The sequence below is a fragment of the Crinia signifera genome, chromosome 4, assembly GCF_055691185.1.
Source record: "Crinia signifera chromosome 4, ASM5569118v1, whole genome shotgun sequence".
NCBI lineage: Eukaryota > Metazoa > Chordata > Amphibia > Anura > Myobatrachidae > Crinia > Crinia signifera.
This window is the reverse complement of record NC_139220.1, coordinates 143783840-143802165: the sequence shown is the minus strand read 5'-3', so window position 1 is coordinate 143802165 and position 18326 is coordinate 143783840. Positions and strand designations below refer to the sequence as shown.

At 40.7% G+C, this 18326-nt stretch overlaps 1 protein-coding gene across 2 annotated transcripts in view; it reads right to left on the bottom strand.

The window, feature by feature from the left end:
• The window catches only part of NELL2 (neural EGFL like 2), a 235310-nt gene that overhangs the window by 162929 nt on the left and 54055 nt on the right, over positions 1-18326 (bottom strand). For both annotated transcript variants that reach the window (XM_083182657.1, XM_083182659.1), the window contains one exon: positions 4994-5144. In XM_083182657.1, the coding sequence (XP_083038783.1) occupies positions 4994-5144 (151 nt within the window). The remainder of the gene's footprint in view (positions 1-4993; positions 5145-18326) is intronic.

The following is an 18326-nucleotide window of genomic DNA, read 5'->3' as shown; positions in this document are numbered from 1 at the left end:
CCTGGTTTTATCAAAGACCTTTTCAGAGCCTTATCCATGCTGAGAACATCCAAACTGACCACTCCTCTCCTGGCGTCTTTACCTTCTCCCATCTTGTGCGACCAAGTGTATCTCTGCTAATTTCCCTTGGATATCACAATACTATCTAAAGCTCAACAAGCTTAAATCTGACCTAACTGTAATCTTCTATATTTTGGGTGTCGACCCCCCATCCACTCTGCAGTCATATCTGAAGCTACAAATGTCTTCAGATTTTCCTTGAACTCTCCCATAATTTATGTGCTATAAAAAGTAATGCTTCAATAAAAAAAAAAAAAAAAAAATTATGAATACATAAATTCCTTTTTATACATATGCATATACATATACATAGTGTACACAAGCCTATTCCGGAATCTGTATTATTGTGTGTATGCATGCTTATTGGTGTGTACAGTATACCATATATACTCGAGTATACAGTAAGCCTACTTTTTCAGAACATTTTTTATGCTGAAAAAGCCCCCCTCGGCTTGTACTCGAGTGAGGGTCCCACTTGAGTCAATAAGTTTTCCAAGTTTTTTGTTGTGAAATTAGGTGCCTCGGCTTATATTCGGGTCGACTTATACTTGAGTATATACGGTACACCATTCCAATGAAAAAGGCTAGATAATGATTTTCAGTTTTACTTGAATGTGAACAGCATATTTACAAAGTAAATATAACTGTTATTTAAAGTAATTTACAACCAACAGGAATAATTACTGTGCTAATGTGAAAAAAGTTTACTAACAAACATCACAATCCTACAGACCTACTGTTGCTAGACTCAACTGTATGAAATATACTCAATTTTCTTAAAGAATAAAACATGTAATTATGTTTGTAGGATAAATACAGTCTAAAAACAGTAGTAACAACATAGTTTGAGACTGCATGCATTTATCTTCTGAATACCCTGTAATAAACAGATGACATATGAAGTGCTAGTGCTGTGCTTATTATTCAAATGTAAGAGGTTAAACTACAAAGTACTTATTACCTAAAGTTGAATAAAAGTAAACAGCAAAAGGTTATAATAATAATAATTTAGATTTGAATTAAATTGCAGAGAACTGGTAACTTCCAAAATACAAGCATGACTGATTAGTTATAGAGTCGAGTTAAACCATCATTGTGACTTTGTTTACAGTTTCTGACCACAGTACTTACTACAAATGTCATGTCTAGATCAAAGGTACTTAACTCTAAATAAAAGTAGGTCATCAACACGAACAGTGTGTTGTTAATGTGGATATTTTGAGGATCTCAGAGCAGCGTTGGCCCTCAAAGGCCAACACTGCTCTGAGATATCCTCAAAATATCCACATAAATTGCCAGCATTGCTCACTTACGACTGTTCTTTTAGTATTTTTAATTTATATAGCGCACACATATTCCACAGCGCTTTATAGAGAATATATTGAACATTCACATCAGTCCCTGCCCCAGTGGAGCTTACATTTTATCTTCCCTACCACATGTACACGCACACACATTCACTCTTGGGTTTATTTTTTTGGGAAAGCCGATTAATCTACCTGTATATTTTTGAATTGTGTGTGTGTGTGTGTGTGTGTGGGGGGGGGGGGGGGGGGGAGTACCCGGAGGAAACCCATACGGGCATGGAGAGAATATACAAACTCCACACAGGGCCATGGTGGGAATAGAACCCAAGGCCCCAGCGCTGTAAGGCAATAATACTAACAAACCAATACACTGTCCGTGCTGCCCAATAATACCAAAACAGCCAAGTCAATTAATTGACGTTTAGTTAACCCTTTGGGTTAACATGCATTTCCATTCTGATAAATGTATCAGCAGACAGGGATGTTGTAATGATAGATGTAAAAGTGACTTACAAAGCATATACTGTATACCAGGCATTCCCAACCACGGTCCTCAAGGCACACCAACAGTGCAGGTTTTAGTGATATCCAGGCTTCAGCACAGATGGTTTAATCAGATTCACTCAGATACTAATTAAGTCACCTGTGCTCAAGCCTGGATATCTACAAAACCTGCACTGTTGGTGTGCCTTGAGGACTGTGGTTGGGAAGCCTGCTGTATACAGAAGGATGGAAGATGATGGGAACAAACTTTAAATTCAGTAAACAGGATGGTTTGAGGGTTAACCATAGGTTAAGTTACACTCCTATTATATAAATTGCGCCTACCCTCCTACTCCATAGAGAAGACTTTTTTTGCACACTTGACCTGCTCCAAATTAGAGTGAAGCCTGCCATAGTTAGTATTGCTCACAGTCACACAAAGTATCACTCAAAGTTCAATTGAGAAATAAGTACAGATGGGTCCAATCTCTTCAATTCGACCAGTGTGCCATATCTGTATACCCGGCGGGCATTGGCTGATGGGGACGCTCGAGCATCTCACAAGCTCGAGCGTATCATTGCCGAGAGTGGGGCGCGCAAGTGTCTCTTGCAAGCTCCCCCCCCCCATTCTAGTGGAGGACTCCATCTGTACCAGTTCTAAGATGCAGTAAGTCTAAAGTGGCCTACGCTCGTGGTGATGTTGCAGAGCGAACAGTCAGGGCCAGTGTTCTTCGGTGAGAACACAGGTGATCTGACTAGATTTATCATGCATGGCATGCATAATCGACATCTCCCGGCAATAGCAGGTCTTATTACCTTATTAACACAAGATGGCTTTATCTCCCTGGGATTCATGCGCCTCTTGCTGACTGGTCATTGTCCCAGTGCCATGCACAGCTCTTAGGACACAGTTATCCCTTTCTCTGCTGTCTGTTTAATAGTATCCAGCCAGTGGTGCAGGGGAAGGGGCACAAAAGTCCCAATACAGTCCATGGCAGCCCAATGAAGTGTAATTAATACCAGTACATTGTATACAGCTTGTATTAATCCCTAGACCAGGGGTCCTATTTTGCTCTAGGACTCGATCAGACAATAAAAATAATTACAGGACCCCAGCACATACATGGCAGTATTGTGAAGGCACAAAATGATGGGAGGAGTCTAAAATAGCAATAAATTCAACAGATTGTTCAGACTCCTTGAATCACTGACTGAAATTAGAAAAGTCATAAGCCTTATGGTCAGCAACATGGAGTCACAACCCCATGATGAGGTCCGGACTCACTTTGGGTTCAGGACCCACAGTTTGAGAACCGCTCCCCTAGACTATATCAGTAGCTTAAAAAAAAAAAAGACAGGGATATTAGTTCCCATATATTCAATTTGAAAATGGTTGCCTATGTGGGATACTGGACAGTTTAAGGTGCCCAAGCTTCCTTTGACTTTTGTCACCTACAGTACAGGTCCAAGCAAGCCAATCATATGTACAGGTCTAAACAGCCATTTTGGGAGTGACATTTATTACAGGCTTAAGGAGGTAGGTGCCAACAGAGGGAGAGGGGCTGTGTATAATGTGTTACTGGGTGTAAAATCGGGATGGAGGGTGCTGTGTATAATCTACTAAAGTGCTCTGTGTACTGGATGTTAAATGGGGGGGGAGGGGCTGAATTTCTGGAGGTGGGGTATCCAAATGCAGTCCACAAATTACCACTCTATGGAACATTGTAACAAGAGTGGGAGCATGGGGGAGTGCTAGAAGAACTTGACAATGACCCTGGACTTTAATTTAAGCATTGCTATTTTTATTCACTAGACACTATATGGAACACAGTATTAATATTTAATACTATATATGTCTATACTATATTATAGACTGTACCAAACTTTTAAATAATATAAATAAGTTGTCAGGAAAAGGGTTAAACATACCATGAATAAATACGCAAACATAACCAATACTGCATTTTCTAAGCTCACATTCTCTCACCTCATAAGGCACCTGTCCCTTCTTTCTGGTAACTACTCTCTGGTCAAGTGCACTGATTGAGGACTCAGATGCACACACTCAGAAAACTTGGTAGAAGATGCTACCACAGGGCATGTGCAGAATCTCTGCTCTATCCCTTACACTGCAGGATGTTGACTCAGATGCACACACTCAGCAAACTTGGTAGAAGATGCTACCACAGGGCATGTGCAGAATCTCTGCTCTATCCCTTACACTGCAGGATGTTGCGGCATCTCTAGTAATCGTATTCTATACCATTGCTATTGTCATCATTTGAACCATTGCCAAGAGGATGGGGGTTTCTGAGAAACCACCCTTGCATTTGTCTATGGCAGTGATTTTTCAACCCTTTTACCTTGCAGCACACCAAATAAGATTTTAAAACTGCCAAGGCACACCATGAGATCACATGCATATCTAAGCATGTTCTGCTACATACCAAATTACACAATGTACCAGCTGCATGTCAATAAAAAGTCATTGGGCCAGATGCACTAAGCTTCAAAAGTGATAAAATGGAGAGTAATAAGCAACCAGCCAATCAGCTCCTACCTGACATGTCACAGACTGTGTTTGAAAAGTGTCAGGCAGGAGCTGATTGGCTGGCTGTTTATCACTCTCCGTTTTATTACTTTTGAATCCTAGTGCATCTGGCCCCTTGTGTGGATGGATACGAAAACAAATGACAATTCTTAGCACTTATCCTCACTTTTTCATATATGTATCTTGCAAAATAACAGTATGAGGTATCAGTGTTTTAGTATTATTATTTTCTTATCTTCTCTTGTAAATATTGCACCATACTGGATGTAACATAGAGCACAATTTCATAATACAAGGGTAACTAAACAGCAGTTCTGCACCAGTTTGTAACGTTGCACATATACCATATATACTCGAGTATAAATCTACTTTTTAAGAACATTTTTTATGCTGAAAAAGCCCCCCTCGGCTTATACTTGAGTGAGTGTCCCACTCACTCAAGTATAAGCCGTCAATACCTTTTCTCAGTTTTTTTGTTGTAAAATTAGGTGCCTCGGCTTATATTCGGGTCGACTTCTACTCGAGTATACTGTACATGGTAAATAATTACAGTAACTCAATTCAAGAACAGTAAAATGCGTGAAGGAATTACCTGTGATCCGATAGATGAATAGAAAGGATAACACCTGAATTTAAAGCCACCTGCTTTAAAGTCAACAAAATAGTAAATTCATGTTTATTCTTCAGTTTCTGAAGAAGCCTTTCTGATGTGGCTGTTGACGCTTTTAAACTTCTTGAGCCATCTAGAAGAGAAAAATATGTGCAAGTTGAATTCTGAGCTTTGGCCTCTCCTGTGTTCATGCTAAAACATTTCAATAAGCATATGTGTAATGTTAGGCCATAATTACACAACCATAAGTTCTACAATTTGCTACGTTGTCTTCAGTGTCAAAGATTTACCTAAAATATTGATATCTAGCATTTACTATAGATTTAATAAATTATTAATCTGTCCATTTACACCATATCACCTGTAAAAAAGTGTTCTCTCTCCATGTCTCGTAATATTACCACAGCTTAATAAATGACAAAGAAGGCAGAGATTTTCAGAATCAGAACGGCCTAAAGCCCAATACATGCTAAAGGATATAGTGTTCGTTCTAGCAGTCGCCATCTTTGAAAACCCATGCAGTTCCTGTTTCCTGACTGGGGTGTCGCTGTCTGCTGTGGTATTTCTAGCACAGGTCTGGTTTGCATATCAATGCTGATATACAGACCACACTATGCTAGAAGCACTACAGCAGACAGCGACACCCCAGGCAAGGAAGAGGAACTGCATGGGTTTTCAAAGATGGCGGGTGCAAGAATGAACACTAGGATATAGTATAAGAGATGGCATTTCTTTTACTATAGCCTCTTATGTGTACACACAATATCATTAACGATGTGCGCTCCCGTGCATCATTAACGAGCCTTGCTGTCTGCTGAATATGAAGGTCATTTTGGCTATATATTGGTTCCCGTAGACATCACTGAATAACATGGTTTACCTATATCGTTCAGTGCGTATTCTTAATATCGGTGACCCACGGCCAATATTGTTAACTTTATCGCCTGCAGCCAACATAGCATAGTGTGCATGGAGCTTTAAGCAGTGGCTCCTAACTGGGTGCTACGGGCACTTGCAGGGGTACCATTAGTTGGTGGTGCAGTATTAAATCTAATTATTTATAGTCAAATGGTCAATGGGCCAGTAAAACTATTACTGTGTAAAGAGTTGTGGAATATGTGTGTGGTTGCCAATCATAAAATCTGTGGACAAACAAATTGGGTAACATAAAAAAAATGCTAAAATGTCATGATTCAAAATGCACTTAAATGACAGCATGCTAAAAGAAATGTCACCTTACCAGGTGTGAAAGGGGGAAACAATAAATGAAAATGCTGGTTAACAGCACCACTAGCAAGAAAAAACATGTAGAAGCAAAATGAGATAGTGTACAAATACATGTTTTTTTTAATACATTGACTAGAAAAAAATAAAATGTATTTATTCCAGAACTATTGGATATTAGGCAAAATGAACAATCCATGAAATCAATGATTCTTATTTAATGTCTCACTTTCTTCTTTTGTAATTCCTCTAGTATAGCATACTATATACCATCTATGTAGACTGTGTAAGATAGCTGTTTTGCCATATTCTTTTGTGGGTAAGATAAACAATGTACAGAACTGATGCTGTGATTATCGTGTTTTTATATATTGTATTTTGAACTTTTGTATACCATGTATTGTTTATTCTACTCATTGTAACAGATTTAGCAGATCCAAGATGGCTGCCACGTCTAGCACTTTTGTGTGTAGGATAAACAATCAGAACTGATGGACATGTTGAATTTGAGATTCAGATTTTTTTAAATCTGTCTAAACTATTTTATTAGATAGGATAAAACAGACATGTACACAGCAATATATTGCACAACAACAAAGGAATCATAGATGTTATAGGTGTACAGTACAAGTTTTAATACAGTATAAGTTTTAATAATTGAACAATTGTCATAAATATCAGATCAATATAACCATTTTAGCAAAGCAATGTAATGGAAGAATGAAATGTTTTATATTCAGCAGCTGTAACTACTGCAGTGCTTCCAATATGGCTGTCTCCTTCCAAATACAGTGCCAAATGGAAGCCGTTAATAATATAAATAAAAAAGATATGCTATTTCCAGTAACTTGAATACTTAACTAAGACTTGGCACCCTTTGTTTAAAGTAGTCATGTACAGTTGGTATAATTTTTTTTTTAAAAGACACCTAAATGATTTTAAGTTGTAAAGTATCATTTAATGGACTTCAGGCCAGGTAATAGGTTTCCGAAATTTTAATGTATAGTACAGTAAATATACATGGGTAATATTTCCAGGAAAATACTTAAATATACAGTATTTACAGTAGCAAAGGAATGTTGCAGTAACATGTTAATCAAATCTCCCAACTGTCCTGCTTATCGCGGGAACGTCCTGTTTTTTTGGGACGTTCCCGCGTCCCTCCTGTGGCCGGTAGTGTCCCGCGGTGGCGGCGGGGAGCAGTTGGGAGTCCCCTCTGTTGTCTGTGAATAGACACTGTGCGCATGTAGCCAGAGGGGCTGGGGGCATAGCCAGCACCTCACGGAGTTGCTGAGAATGCCCCCATAGCTGCGAAAATTGAACTTTTCGGTAGGCCACGTCCCTAAACTTTCATCCCGCCAACCTGTATGCATATGTTGGGAGGTATGTGTTAATGTCTGAAGCTCACTGGCATTACATCATTGGAAATACAAAACATTCATTTTGGAGATCAGAAAGACTATCAGATTATACAGAATGTGTTGTGTTATAGTCTAATATAGAAAAACCTATATACATATACTGTATAACCACATTATGATACACCCATATTTAATGCCGTTGTCCAGTTCATTGTCGCATTATAGCAAAAATCCATCCCCTGGAAGGCATCCACTGCAGGAGAAATCATTTGATGGTCGCTAACCAGCAAATGATTTCTCCTGCCATCGCAAAAAAAAGCCCCTAAGTCCCAACTAACTTTAATTTGTGGGCACCGGGATGAAGACAGGGCATTGGCCCATCCTTGTACCCTTGCGAACGCCCTGCATTTTAATGGGACGACCCTAAAATGCTGGGTGTTCCCATGACCAAGTGGTATGCAAGGCATTTTGTAGAAAGTATGGAATCTGAAGGCACATGGATAACAGTTGGGTAAATGTCGGTTCTGTCAGGCATGTGTTGGTGTTTTCAAATAAATTGTGTGGTGGTGCAAAGATGCTTTTGAGGCTATTCTGGGGCAGTGTAATGGTTACCATTACTGGCTCACAGCACTGAGGTCATGGGTTCCATTCCCATCATGGCTCTAACTGTGCAGAGTTTGTATATTCTCCCTGTACTTGCATGGGTTTCCTCCGGGTACTCCGGTTTCCTCCCACAATCCAAAATTTACTGGTAGGCTAATCGGCTCCCAACAAATTAACCCTAGAATGTATTTTGTGCATGTACATGTGGTAGCGCAACTCCATCCATAGCCAGGCAAATGAAAGAGGGCTTTGTCAAAAATCTGCAGCAATAATGCCAGAAATTACCCGCTAAGTGATGAAGAACTACAGAGATCGACTACAAATGTGTATCACATAAGAAGGCCACTATCTGGATGATATCATGTTCAAAACCAATTTAAAAAAACTGTATTCCATGCACTTTTAGATTAGGTGCTAAATTTTGCCTCACCCTGTATTACTGGGGTGCCGGACGGGGTCCTGACAGTCGGGATCCTGAAAGCCATTAACCCGACATCGGAATCCTGACTGTTAAAACACAGATGGCCCGGTTCCCGACGGCTATTCTCCCTCTTTGGGGTCCATGAGGGAGAATAGAATAGGTGGGGAGCGCAGCGAGCCACCGTGCCTACAGCGTGGCAAGTGCAGACAGCCCTCAAGGGGCTTTGTTGTGCTGGCCACGCTTTCTGAGTCCGACCAGTCGGGATCCCGACATCGGGCTAATGACTGTCGGGATCCCGACTGTCGGAACGGCATACCACACCCGTATTACTGAAATAAAATGTAATCTTTGGGTCTTTTCTAAAATTATAGGGTACCTAGTTGCCTACATTAGAACCACTTTGTCAAACTTTCTAATTCTTCCCAAATTTAATGAACTACCTGGTTCTCTACCACTGAGCACAATACACACGTCTGGTACAAATTAACAGAATATGTTAAACCTGCAAAATCTTTCTAAAAACCAAAAACTAATTATAAATGATAAGTATGTAACTGTAATACATAACTGCATTTCCCTGTGAACAAAAAATACTTAAGAAAAAAGGTTGTTCTCAATTATTTCTTCCTGGCAAAACATTGTATAGATACAAAACAAATCGCATAAGAGAACAGGTTACCGCTTCCCACAAGACCAGCTGCTGTCAGCATTCTGATGATCTGAATAGATTATAAACAGGGGGCATACAGAGAAACCTGAGAAGATTTAATACAATAACATTGGCAGATCTAGTCAAAAGAATCTTAAAACGTGCTTACATAAAAACTGATGTAATGACTACAAAAATTAAATGTCCTTGAATATAAAAGCTGGCTTTGTACTTAAGGTATAAAAGGAGACTTGTACGCTTAGTGCTTATTCCTGACTTACACTACTGTACCTACACAGGGTTGTGGATTTTTCTGCATTATTGTAAAAAAAAATTTTAATACAAATAAAAAAATAACCAATAGAGTTCAATAGCTGAAATTTAAACTTGTACATTTCATCAAATGTGACTACATGAGAGGAATGATTCTCTCCGTAATTGTGCTGTGGTACGATCATTTCAGCAGGTCACTAGAAAACACAAGCTGCTACATTTCCCTCAGAGCATGAACATGATGTCTACCTTCACAGGCTTCTGGGCAGCTCAGTGTGTATGCTGTGTTACCAGTTTACAGATCACAGCAACCAATATATACAGCAATGTGGCACCCACAACATAGTACCTGATGGTGGTGGTGGTGGAGTTCCCTGACCACTGTTCTAGAAGATAATAGTATCTGATTGGTTGCCCATAGAAGCATCCTGTGTGAAGTAGAACTCCCATCTTAGCAAATTTCCCCCAGGGAGCGTTAGATAAATCACAGTGTAAGAAATGGTAGTGCTTATGAATGAAAAGGACTATTAAATTAAACTGGATAGGTGGGCGGAAAGGTGGAAAATGCAGTTTAAAGTTGATAAATGTAAAGTAATTCATTACGGGAACAAAAAAGAACAAGGTACTTATAGGTGAAATGGAATTCTGCTGTAGAGAAGGACTTGGGAGACATCATAGATAATAAATTGAGTAATAGTGCACACGACTCAAGTGCAGCAGCAAAAGCAAACTGGACACTGCCATGCATTATAGGGGAATGGATCAAGGGATGCCAATGTGATGGTGCCTCTTTACAATGCATTGGTGAGACCACACTTGGAATGCTGTATTCAGTTCTGGGCACCGCACCTTAAAAAGGACATAAATGAATTGGAACAGGTACAGAGAAGGGAGACTAGTAAAAGGTCTCAAATCATTAGAATGCAAAGATAGGTTAACCGGGCCGAATATGTTTTCAATGGAGAAATGGAGGTTGAGAGGTGACATGATTAGTATGTTCAAATACAGGATTAGGAATCATATGGAACTGGGAGATGATTTGTTCACTAACAGGCCTATACTTAGGACACGCGGGCATGTACTGAGGCTCGAGGAAAATAAATTCTTTACCAAATTAAGAAGAGGATTCTTCACCATTAGAACAGTAACATTCTGGAACTCATTGCAGGTGGGGGTGGTTACAGCAACTACTGTTAACCCCTTCCTGACAGAGCTAGTTTTTGCGTTCCTGACAGAGCCATTTTTTTCAAATCTGACATGTCTCACTTAAGTGGGGATAACTTTTTTTTGCTTTTACTTATCCCAGTGATTTTGAGATTGTTTTTTCGTGACACATTGTACTTCAAATTAGTGGTAAATTTGGGTCGATACAGTCTGTGTTTTTTTGTGAAAAATACCAAAATGTCGTGAAAAAATGGAAAATTTAGCGATTTGCAAAATGTTAAATTTTCTGCTTGTGAGACAAATAATCATACCACTCAAAATAGTTAATAACTAACATAGACCATATGTCTACTTTATGTTTCCATCATTATTTCAACTTCCTTTTAATTTTTTGGGACACTAGGAGGCTTACAATATGAATAGCAAATTCTCAAATTTTCAAGAAAATTTCAAACACTGATTTTTTTAGGGACCAGTTCAGTTCTGATGTGACTTTGAGGGACTTGTATGTGAGACACCCCCATAAATGATGCCATTTCAAAAACTGCACCCCTCACAGTATTCAAAACAGCATTTTGGAAGTTTGTTAACCCTTTAGGTGTTTCACAGGAATTAAAACAAAGTGTAGGTGAAATTTCAAAATTTCATTTTTTTTGCAGATTTGCAATTTTAATACATTTTTCTAAGGAACACAGTACATTTTACTAGAGAAATGTGACTAAAAATTGATTCCCCCAATTCTTTTGTTTTCAAAAATATCCTATATGTGGCCCTAGTGTGCACGTTGACCAAACCACAGGCTTCATAATAGAAGGAGCACCTACTTGATTTTGGAGCCTCCTTTTTATGAGATTATTTTTTAGGCACCATGTAGGTTTCTAGGCACCATAAGATGCTAAAATTTAGGAACCCCCCCACAAGTTACCCCATTTTGCAAACTACACCCCTCAGGGAATTCATCTAGGGGTATAGTGTACATTTCAAACCCCCAGGGGTTTCACCAATTGTGGTACAACTGGGCAGTGAAAATGAAAAATTTCATTTTTTACACAAAAATGCAGTTCTGGCTCAAAATTTTTCATTTTCACAAGGAATGAAGGAGACAAAGCACCCCAAAATCTGTGCCCCAATTTCTCCAGAGTACCGCAATGCCTCACATGTGACCAAAAAATACCAGTTGGGTGCATGGCAGGACTCAGAAGGGAAGGAGTGATTTTTGGATTTTGCAGCTCAGATTCTGGTGGAATTTTGGTGGGTGCTATGTCGCATTAGCAAGACCCCCCAAGCACCAATACAGTGGAACCCCCCCACAAGTGACCCCATTTTGCAAACTACACCCCTCAGGGAATTCATCTAGGGGTATAGTGTACATTTCAAACCCCCAGGGGTTTCACCAATTTTGATACAAGTGGGCAGTGAAAATGAAAAATTACATTTTTTTACACAAAAATGCAGTTCTGGCTCAAAATTTTTCATTTTCAGAAGGTATGAAGGAGAAAAAGCACCCCAAAATCTGTGCCCCAATTTCTCCCGAGTACGGCAATGCCTCACATGTGAACAAAAAATACCAGTTGGGTGCATGGCAGGACTCAGAAGGGAAGGAGTGATTTTTGGATTTTGCAGCACAGATTTTGGTGGAATGAATGGTGGGTGCTATGTTGCACCAATACAGTGGAACCCCCCCACAAGTCACCCCATTTTGCAAACTACACCCCTCAGGGAATTCATCTAGGGGTATAGTGTACATTTCAAACCCCCAGGGGTTTCACCAATTTTGATACAAGTGGGCAGTGAACATGAAAAATTACATTTTTTTACACAAAAATGCAGTTCTGGCTCAAAAATTTTCATTTTCAGAAGGTATGAAGGAGAAAAAGCACCCCAAAATCTGTGCCCCAATTTCTCCCGAGTACGGCAATGCCTCACATGTGACCAAAAAATACCAGTTGGGTGCATGGCAGGACTCAGAAGGGAAGGAGTGATTTTTGGATTTTGCAGCTCAGATTCTGGTGGAATTTTGGTGGGTGCTATGTCGCATTAGCAAGACCCCCAAAGCACCAATACAGTGGAACCCCCCCACAAGTGACCCCATTTTGCAAACTACACCCCTCAGGGAATTCATCTAGGGGTATAGTGTACATTTCAAACCCCCAGGGGTTTCACCAATTTTGATACAAGTGGGCAGTGAACATGAAAAATTACATTTTTTACACAAAAATGCAGTTCTGGCTCAAAATTTTTCATTTTCAGAAGGTATGAAGGAGAAAAAGCACCCCAAAATCTGTGCCCCAATTTCTCCCGAGTACGGCAATGCCTCACATGTGAACAAAAAATACCAGTTGGGTGCATGGCAGGACTCAGAAGGGAAGGAGTGATTTTTGGATTTTGCAGCACAGATTTTGGTGGAATGAATGGTGGGTGCTATGTTGCACCAATACAGTGGAACCCCCCCACAAGTCACCCCATTTTGCAAACTACACCCCTCAGGGAATTCATCTAGGGGTATAGTGTACATTTCAAACCCCCAGGGGTTTCACCAATTTTGATACAAGTGGGCAGTGAACATGAAAAATTACATTTTTTTTACACAAAAATGCAGTTCTGGCTCAAAATTTTTCATTTTCAGAAGGTATGAAGGAGAAAAAGCACCCCAAAATCTGTGCCCCAATTTCTCCCGAGTACGGCAATGCCTCACATGTGACCAAAAAATACCAGTTGGGTGCATGGCAGGACTCAAAAGGGAAGGAGTGATTTTTGGATTTTGCAGCTCAGATTCTGGTGGAATTTTGGTGGGTGCTATGTCGCATTAGCAAGACCCCCCAAGCACCAATACAGTGGAACCCCCCCACAAGTGACCCCATTTTGCAAACTACACCCCTCAGGGAATTCATCTAGGGGTATAGTGTACATTTCAAACCCCCAGGGGTTTCACCAATTTTGATACAAGTGGGCAGTGAACATGAAAAATTACATTTTTTTACACAAAAATGCAGTTCTGGCTCAAAATTTTTCATTTTCAGAAGGTATGAAGGAGAAAAAGCACCCCAAAATCTGTGCCCCAATTTCTCCCGAGTACGGCAATGCCTCACATGTGACCAAAAAATACCAGTTGGGTGCATGGCAGGACTCAGAAGGGAAGGAGTGATTTTTGGATTTTGCAGCTCAGATTCTGGTGGAATTTTGGTGGGTGCTATGTCGCATTAGCAAGACCCCCAAAGCACCAATACAGTGGAACCCCCCCACAAGTGACCCCATTTTGCAAACTACACCCCTCAGGGAATTCATCTAGGGGTATAGTGTACATTTCAAACCCCCAGGGGTTTCACCAATTTTGATACAAGTGGGCAGTGAACATGAAAAATTACATTTTTTTACACAAAAATGCAGTTCTGGCTCAAAATTTTTCATTTTCAGAAGGTATGAAGGAGAAAAAGCACCCCAAAATCTGTGCCCCAATTTCTCCCGAGTACGGCAATGCCTCACATGTGACCAAAAAATACCAGTTGGGTGCATGGCAGGACTCAGAAGGGAAGGAGTGATTTTTGGATTTTGCAGCTCAGATTCTGGTGGAATTTTGGTGGGTGCTATGTCGCATTAGCAAGACCCCCAAAGCACCAATACAGTGGAACCCCCCCACAAGTGACCCCATTTTGCAAACTACACCCCTCAGGGAATTCATCTAGGGGTATAGTGTACATTTCAAACCCCCAGGGGTTTCACCAATTTTGATACAAGTGGGCAGTGAACATGAAAAATTACATTTTTTTACACAAAAATGCAGTTCTGGCTCAAAATTTTTCATTTTCAGAAGGTATGAAGGAGAAAAAGCACCCCAAAATCTGTGCCCCAATTTCTCCCGAGTACGGCAATGTCTCACATGTGAACAAAAAATACCAGTTGGGTGCATGGCAGGACTCAGAAGGGAAGGAGTGATTTTTGGATTTTGCAGCACAGATTTTGGTGGAATGAATGGTGGGTGCTATGTTGCACCAATACAGTGGAACCCCCCCACAAGTCACCCCATTTTGCGAAGTACACCCCTCAGGGAATTCATCTAGGGGTATAGTGTACATTTCAAACCCCCAGGGGTTTCACCAATTTTGATACAAGTGGGCAGTGAAAATGAAAAATTACATTTTTTTACACAAAAATGCAGTTCTGGCTCAAAATTTTTCATTTTCAGAAGGAATGAAGGAGACAAAGCACCCCAAAATCTGTGCCCCAATTTCTCCCGAGTACGGCAATGCCTCATGTGTGACCAAAAAGTGGCAGGACTCAGAAGGGAAGGAGTGATATTTGGAGTTTGCAGCACAAATTCTGGTGGAATGATGGTGGGTGCTATGTCGCATTAGCAAGACCCCCAAAGCACCAATACAGTGGAACCCCCCCACAAGTGACCCCATTTTGAGAACTACACCCCTCAGGGAATTCATCTAGGGGTATAGTGTACATTTCAAACCCCCAGGGGTTTCACCAATTTTGATAAAACTGGGCAGTGAACATGAAAAATTACATTTTTTTACACAAAAATGCAGTTCTGGCTCAAAATTTTTCATTTTCACAAGGAATGAAGGAGAAAAAGCACCCCAAAATCTGTGCCCCAATATCTCCCAAGTACGGCAATGCCTCACATGTGACCAAAAAATACCAGTTGGGTGCATGGCAGGACTCAGAAGGGAAGGAGTGATTTTTGGATTTTGCGGCTCAGATTCTGGTGGAATGAATGGTGGGTGCTATTAGCAAGACCCCCGAAGCACGGTGAAATTATGAACCTAATATTCCATAGATGTGTGGTATATTTTAAAACACTCCTTTATACATAGGCCGGGTTTGTCGGGGCAAGTGTCACACTGGAAAATAGTTTGCTTTCTTATTCCCTTTTTATAGCAAACTTTGCACCTTTTTTGTGTCCTGCCCTTTTTTCCAGTGGAGGGGATTTCATCAGGAAAATGCTGCCCTGGTACAATACGGGGGCCAGTACTAGAAGTACTGGGGCCCTCTGCCTGCTGGTTCCCAAATATTAGGCCCTTTATGACTTCCTCTTGAAAGTGCATAAATGTCCCCCTCTGGCCGGTAGAACGGAATAGCACGTAAGCGTTATACAGTGCCATCTGGATGATATACACGGCCACCTTCTTGTACCAGATTTTTGTTTTCCGCAGGGCACTGTACGGCTTCAGTACCTGATCTGAAAGATCCACTCCGCCCATGTACCTATTGTAATCCAGGATACAATTAGGTTTTGAGGTGTGGGTACTGGTACCTCGTACAGGGACGGAGGTGGTACTGTCTCCGTGAATTGTTGTCAGTATAAGGACATCCCTCTTGTCCTTATATTTGACCAACAACATATTTTCGTTGCATATTCCCCTGCTTTCACCCCTTCTCATTACTTGGGCAATGTGCGTTTTTGGGAGGCCTCTTTGGTTCTTGCGCACAGTACCGCAAGCTGCTGTACCTCTTGAACCAAGGGCCTTAAACAGGGGGATGCTAGTGTAAAAGTTATCCACATAGAGGTGATAACCTTTATCCAGGAAGGGGTGCACTAAATCCCAGACAATTTTCCCACTAACACCTACGAGGGAGGGGGGGCATTCTGGCGGTTCAATTCTTGAATCCTTCCCTTCATAAACCCTAAACCTGTGGGTGTACCCTGAGGTGCTTTCACACAGTTTATACATTTTTATGCCATACCTTGCCCTCTTACTGGGAAGGTACTGGCGGAATTTAACCCTTCCTTTAAAATGTATAAGGGACTCGTCGATACAAATAAATTTTTCAGGGATGTACACCTCTTCAAATTTGGCACTGAAATGATCAATGACCGGCCTGACTTTGAATAGCCGGTCAAAGGTGGGATCATCTCTGGGTGGGCACTGTGCATTATCGGTGTAATGTATAAATTTAAGAATTGTCTCAAATCGAGTCCGGGTCATGGCCATACGGTAAAATGGAGTACTGTACAGAACATCTGTACTCCAATATTGCCTAATTTCTGGCTTTTTTACTATGCCCATATGAAACACCAGACCCCAAAACGTCATCATCTCTACTGCATCTACAGGGGTCCACCTAGCAAATGATGACGTGGGGTTTTGAGCAATAAACTGCTGGGCATATAAATTAGTTTGGTCCACCATTAAATTTATAAAATCATCAGAGAAAAATAATTTGAAAAAGTCAATTTCTCTGAGACCTGTGGAATCAAATTGGATTCCTGGCATGGCCAAAAACTCAGGAACCTGGGGCTCAAAATTGTCTGGTGGTGGGGTCCATACGAGATCAATTGTTGGGGGGGGGGGTCTCAGCTGCTCTACGGGGGCGTCTTTGAGGGGGTCCCTCATCAGAGGAGGAGGAAGAGGAGCTTAAGGCGAATCCTTCAAATTCCCCGCTTGCATCACTGGCTGTGTCAGAGTCAGAAGCAAGCAGGGCATATGCCTCCTCCGCTGAATACATTCTTCTGGATGACTGGGATGACATTTGGGAGGACATTTGGGAGGACATTTGGGATGCCATTTTTATTTTTGTGTTACTGGTAGTGAAATGTTTCAACACGTGTATAGTGTAGGGGGGGGTACAAACTTTATTTCAACCCGGGGGGTATGTAGTGTGTATGTAGTGCAGAAAAAAAAAAAAATACTTTATACCAATAAAAAAAAAAAAAAATGAAGGGGTTAAAAATAAAAAATTGAAGGGGTTAAAAAAAAAAAAAAAAAAAGGTCCTGCGCCAAAAATTGAGCACAGATGTTGGTCAGTAACGTCTGTCACTGAACAGCGCTCAAAGGCAACAGGAATTTGATCAAAAAAAAAAAATAAAATAGATCAACCCTGTGCCGAAAAAGCTGATCAGTGATGTACGTCACTGATCAGCGCACAGTGGCCACAGGACACCCACAAAATCACAGTGTGTGTAAAAAAAAAATTAAAAAAAGACCCCACAGCACTCACAAAAAAAAAAAAAGGTGATCAGTGATGCGACACTGATTACCAGTGAGGTGCAGCAGGTGCACAACCTTTGGTGCAACTGACAGTGCAACTGACAGGTATATATAAAAAAAAAAAAACCTCTGCACCCCCAAAAAAGTTGCTGATCACCTCAGATATAGTGATCAGCACAAAAGGCGGGGGCAGCAGACACAAAATTTAGCACTCTCTGTCACTCTCTATCACTCTCTGTCACTCTCTCTCACTATCTCTCACTATCTCTCACTATCTCTCACTATCTATCACTCTAGGACACTAAAAAACCTGCACCCCCAAAAAGGGGGGGTAGCAGACACAAAATATACACTCTCTATCACTCTCTGTCACTATCTCTCTCTATCTCTCACTATCTATCACTATCTATCACTATCTATCACTATCTATCACTCTATGACACTACAGCAGCAGCACTGACAGGTATATCTATATATAAAAAAAAACCTGCGCCCCCAAAAAGTTGCTGATCAGTTAATTTATACTGATCAGCACAAAAGGAGGGGGCAGCAGTCAGTTATATAAAAAATATATAGCACAATCTGTCACTATCTCTCTCTATCTCTCTCTCTCTATCTCTCTCTATCTCTCTATAACTATCACACTGCAGCAGCACAAAATATAGCACTCTGTCACTAGGCC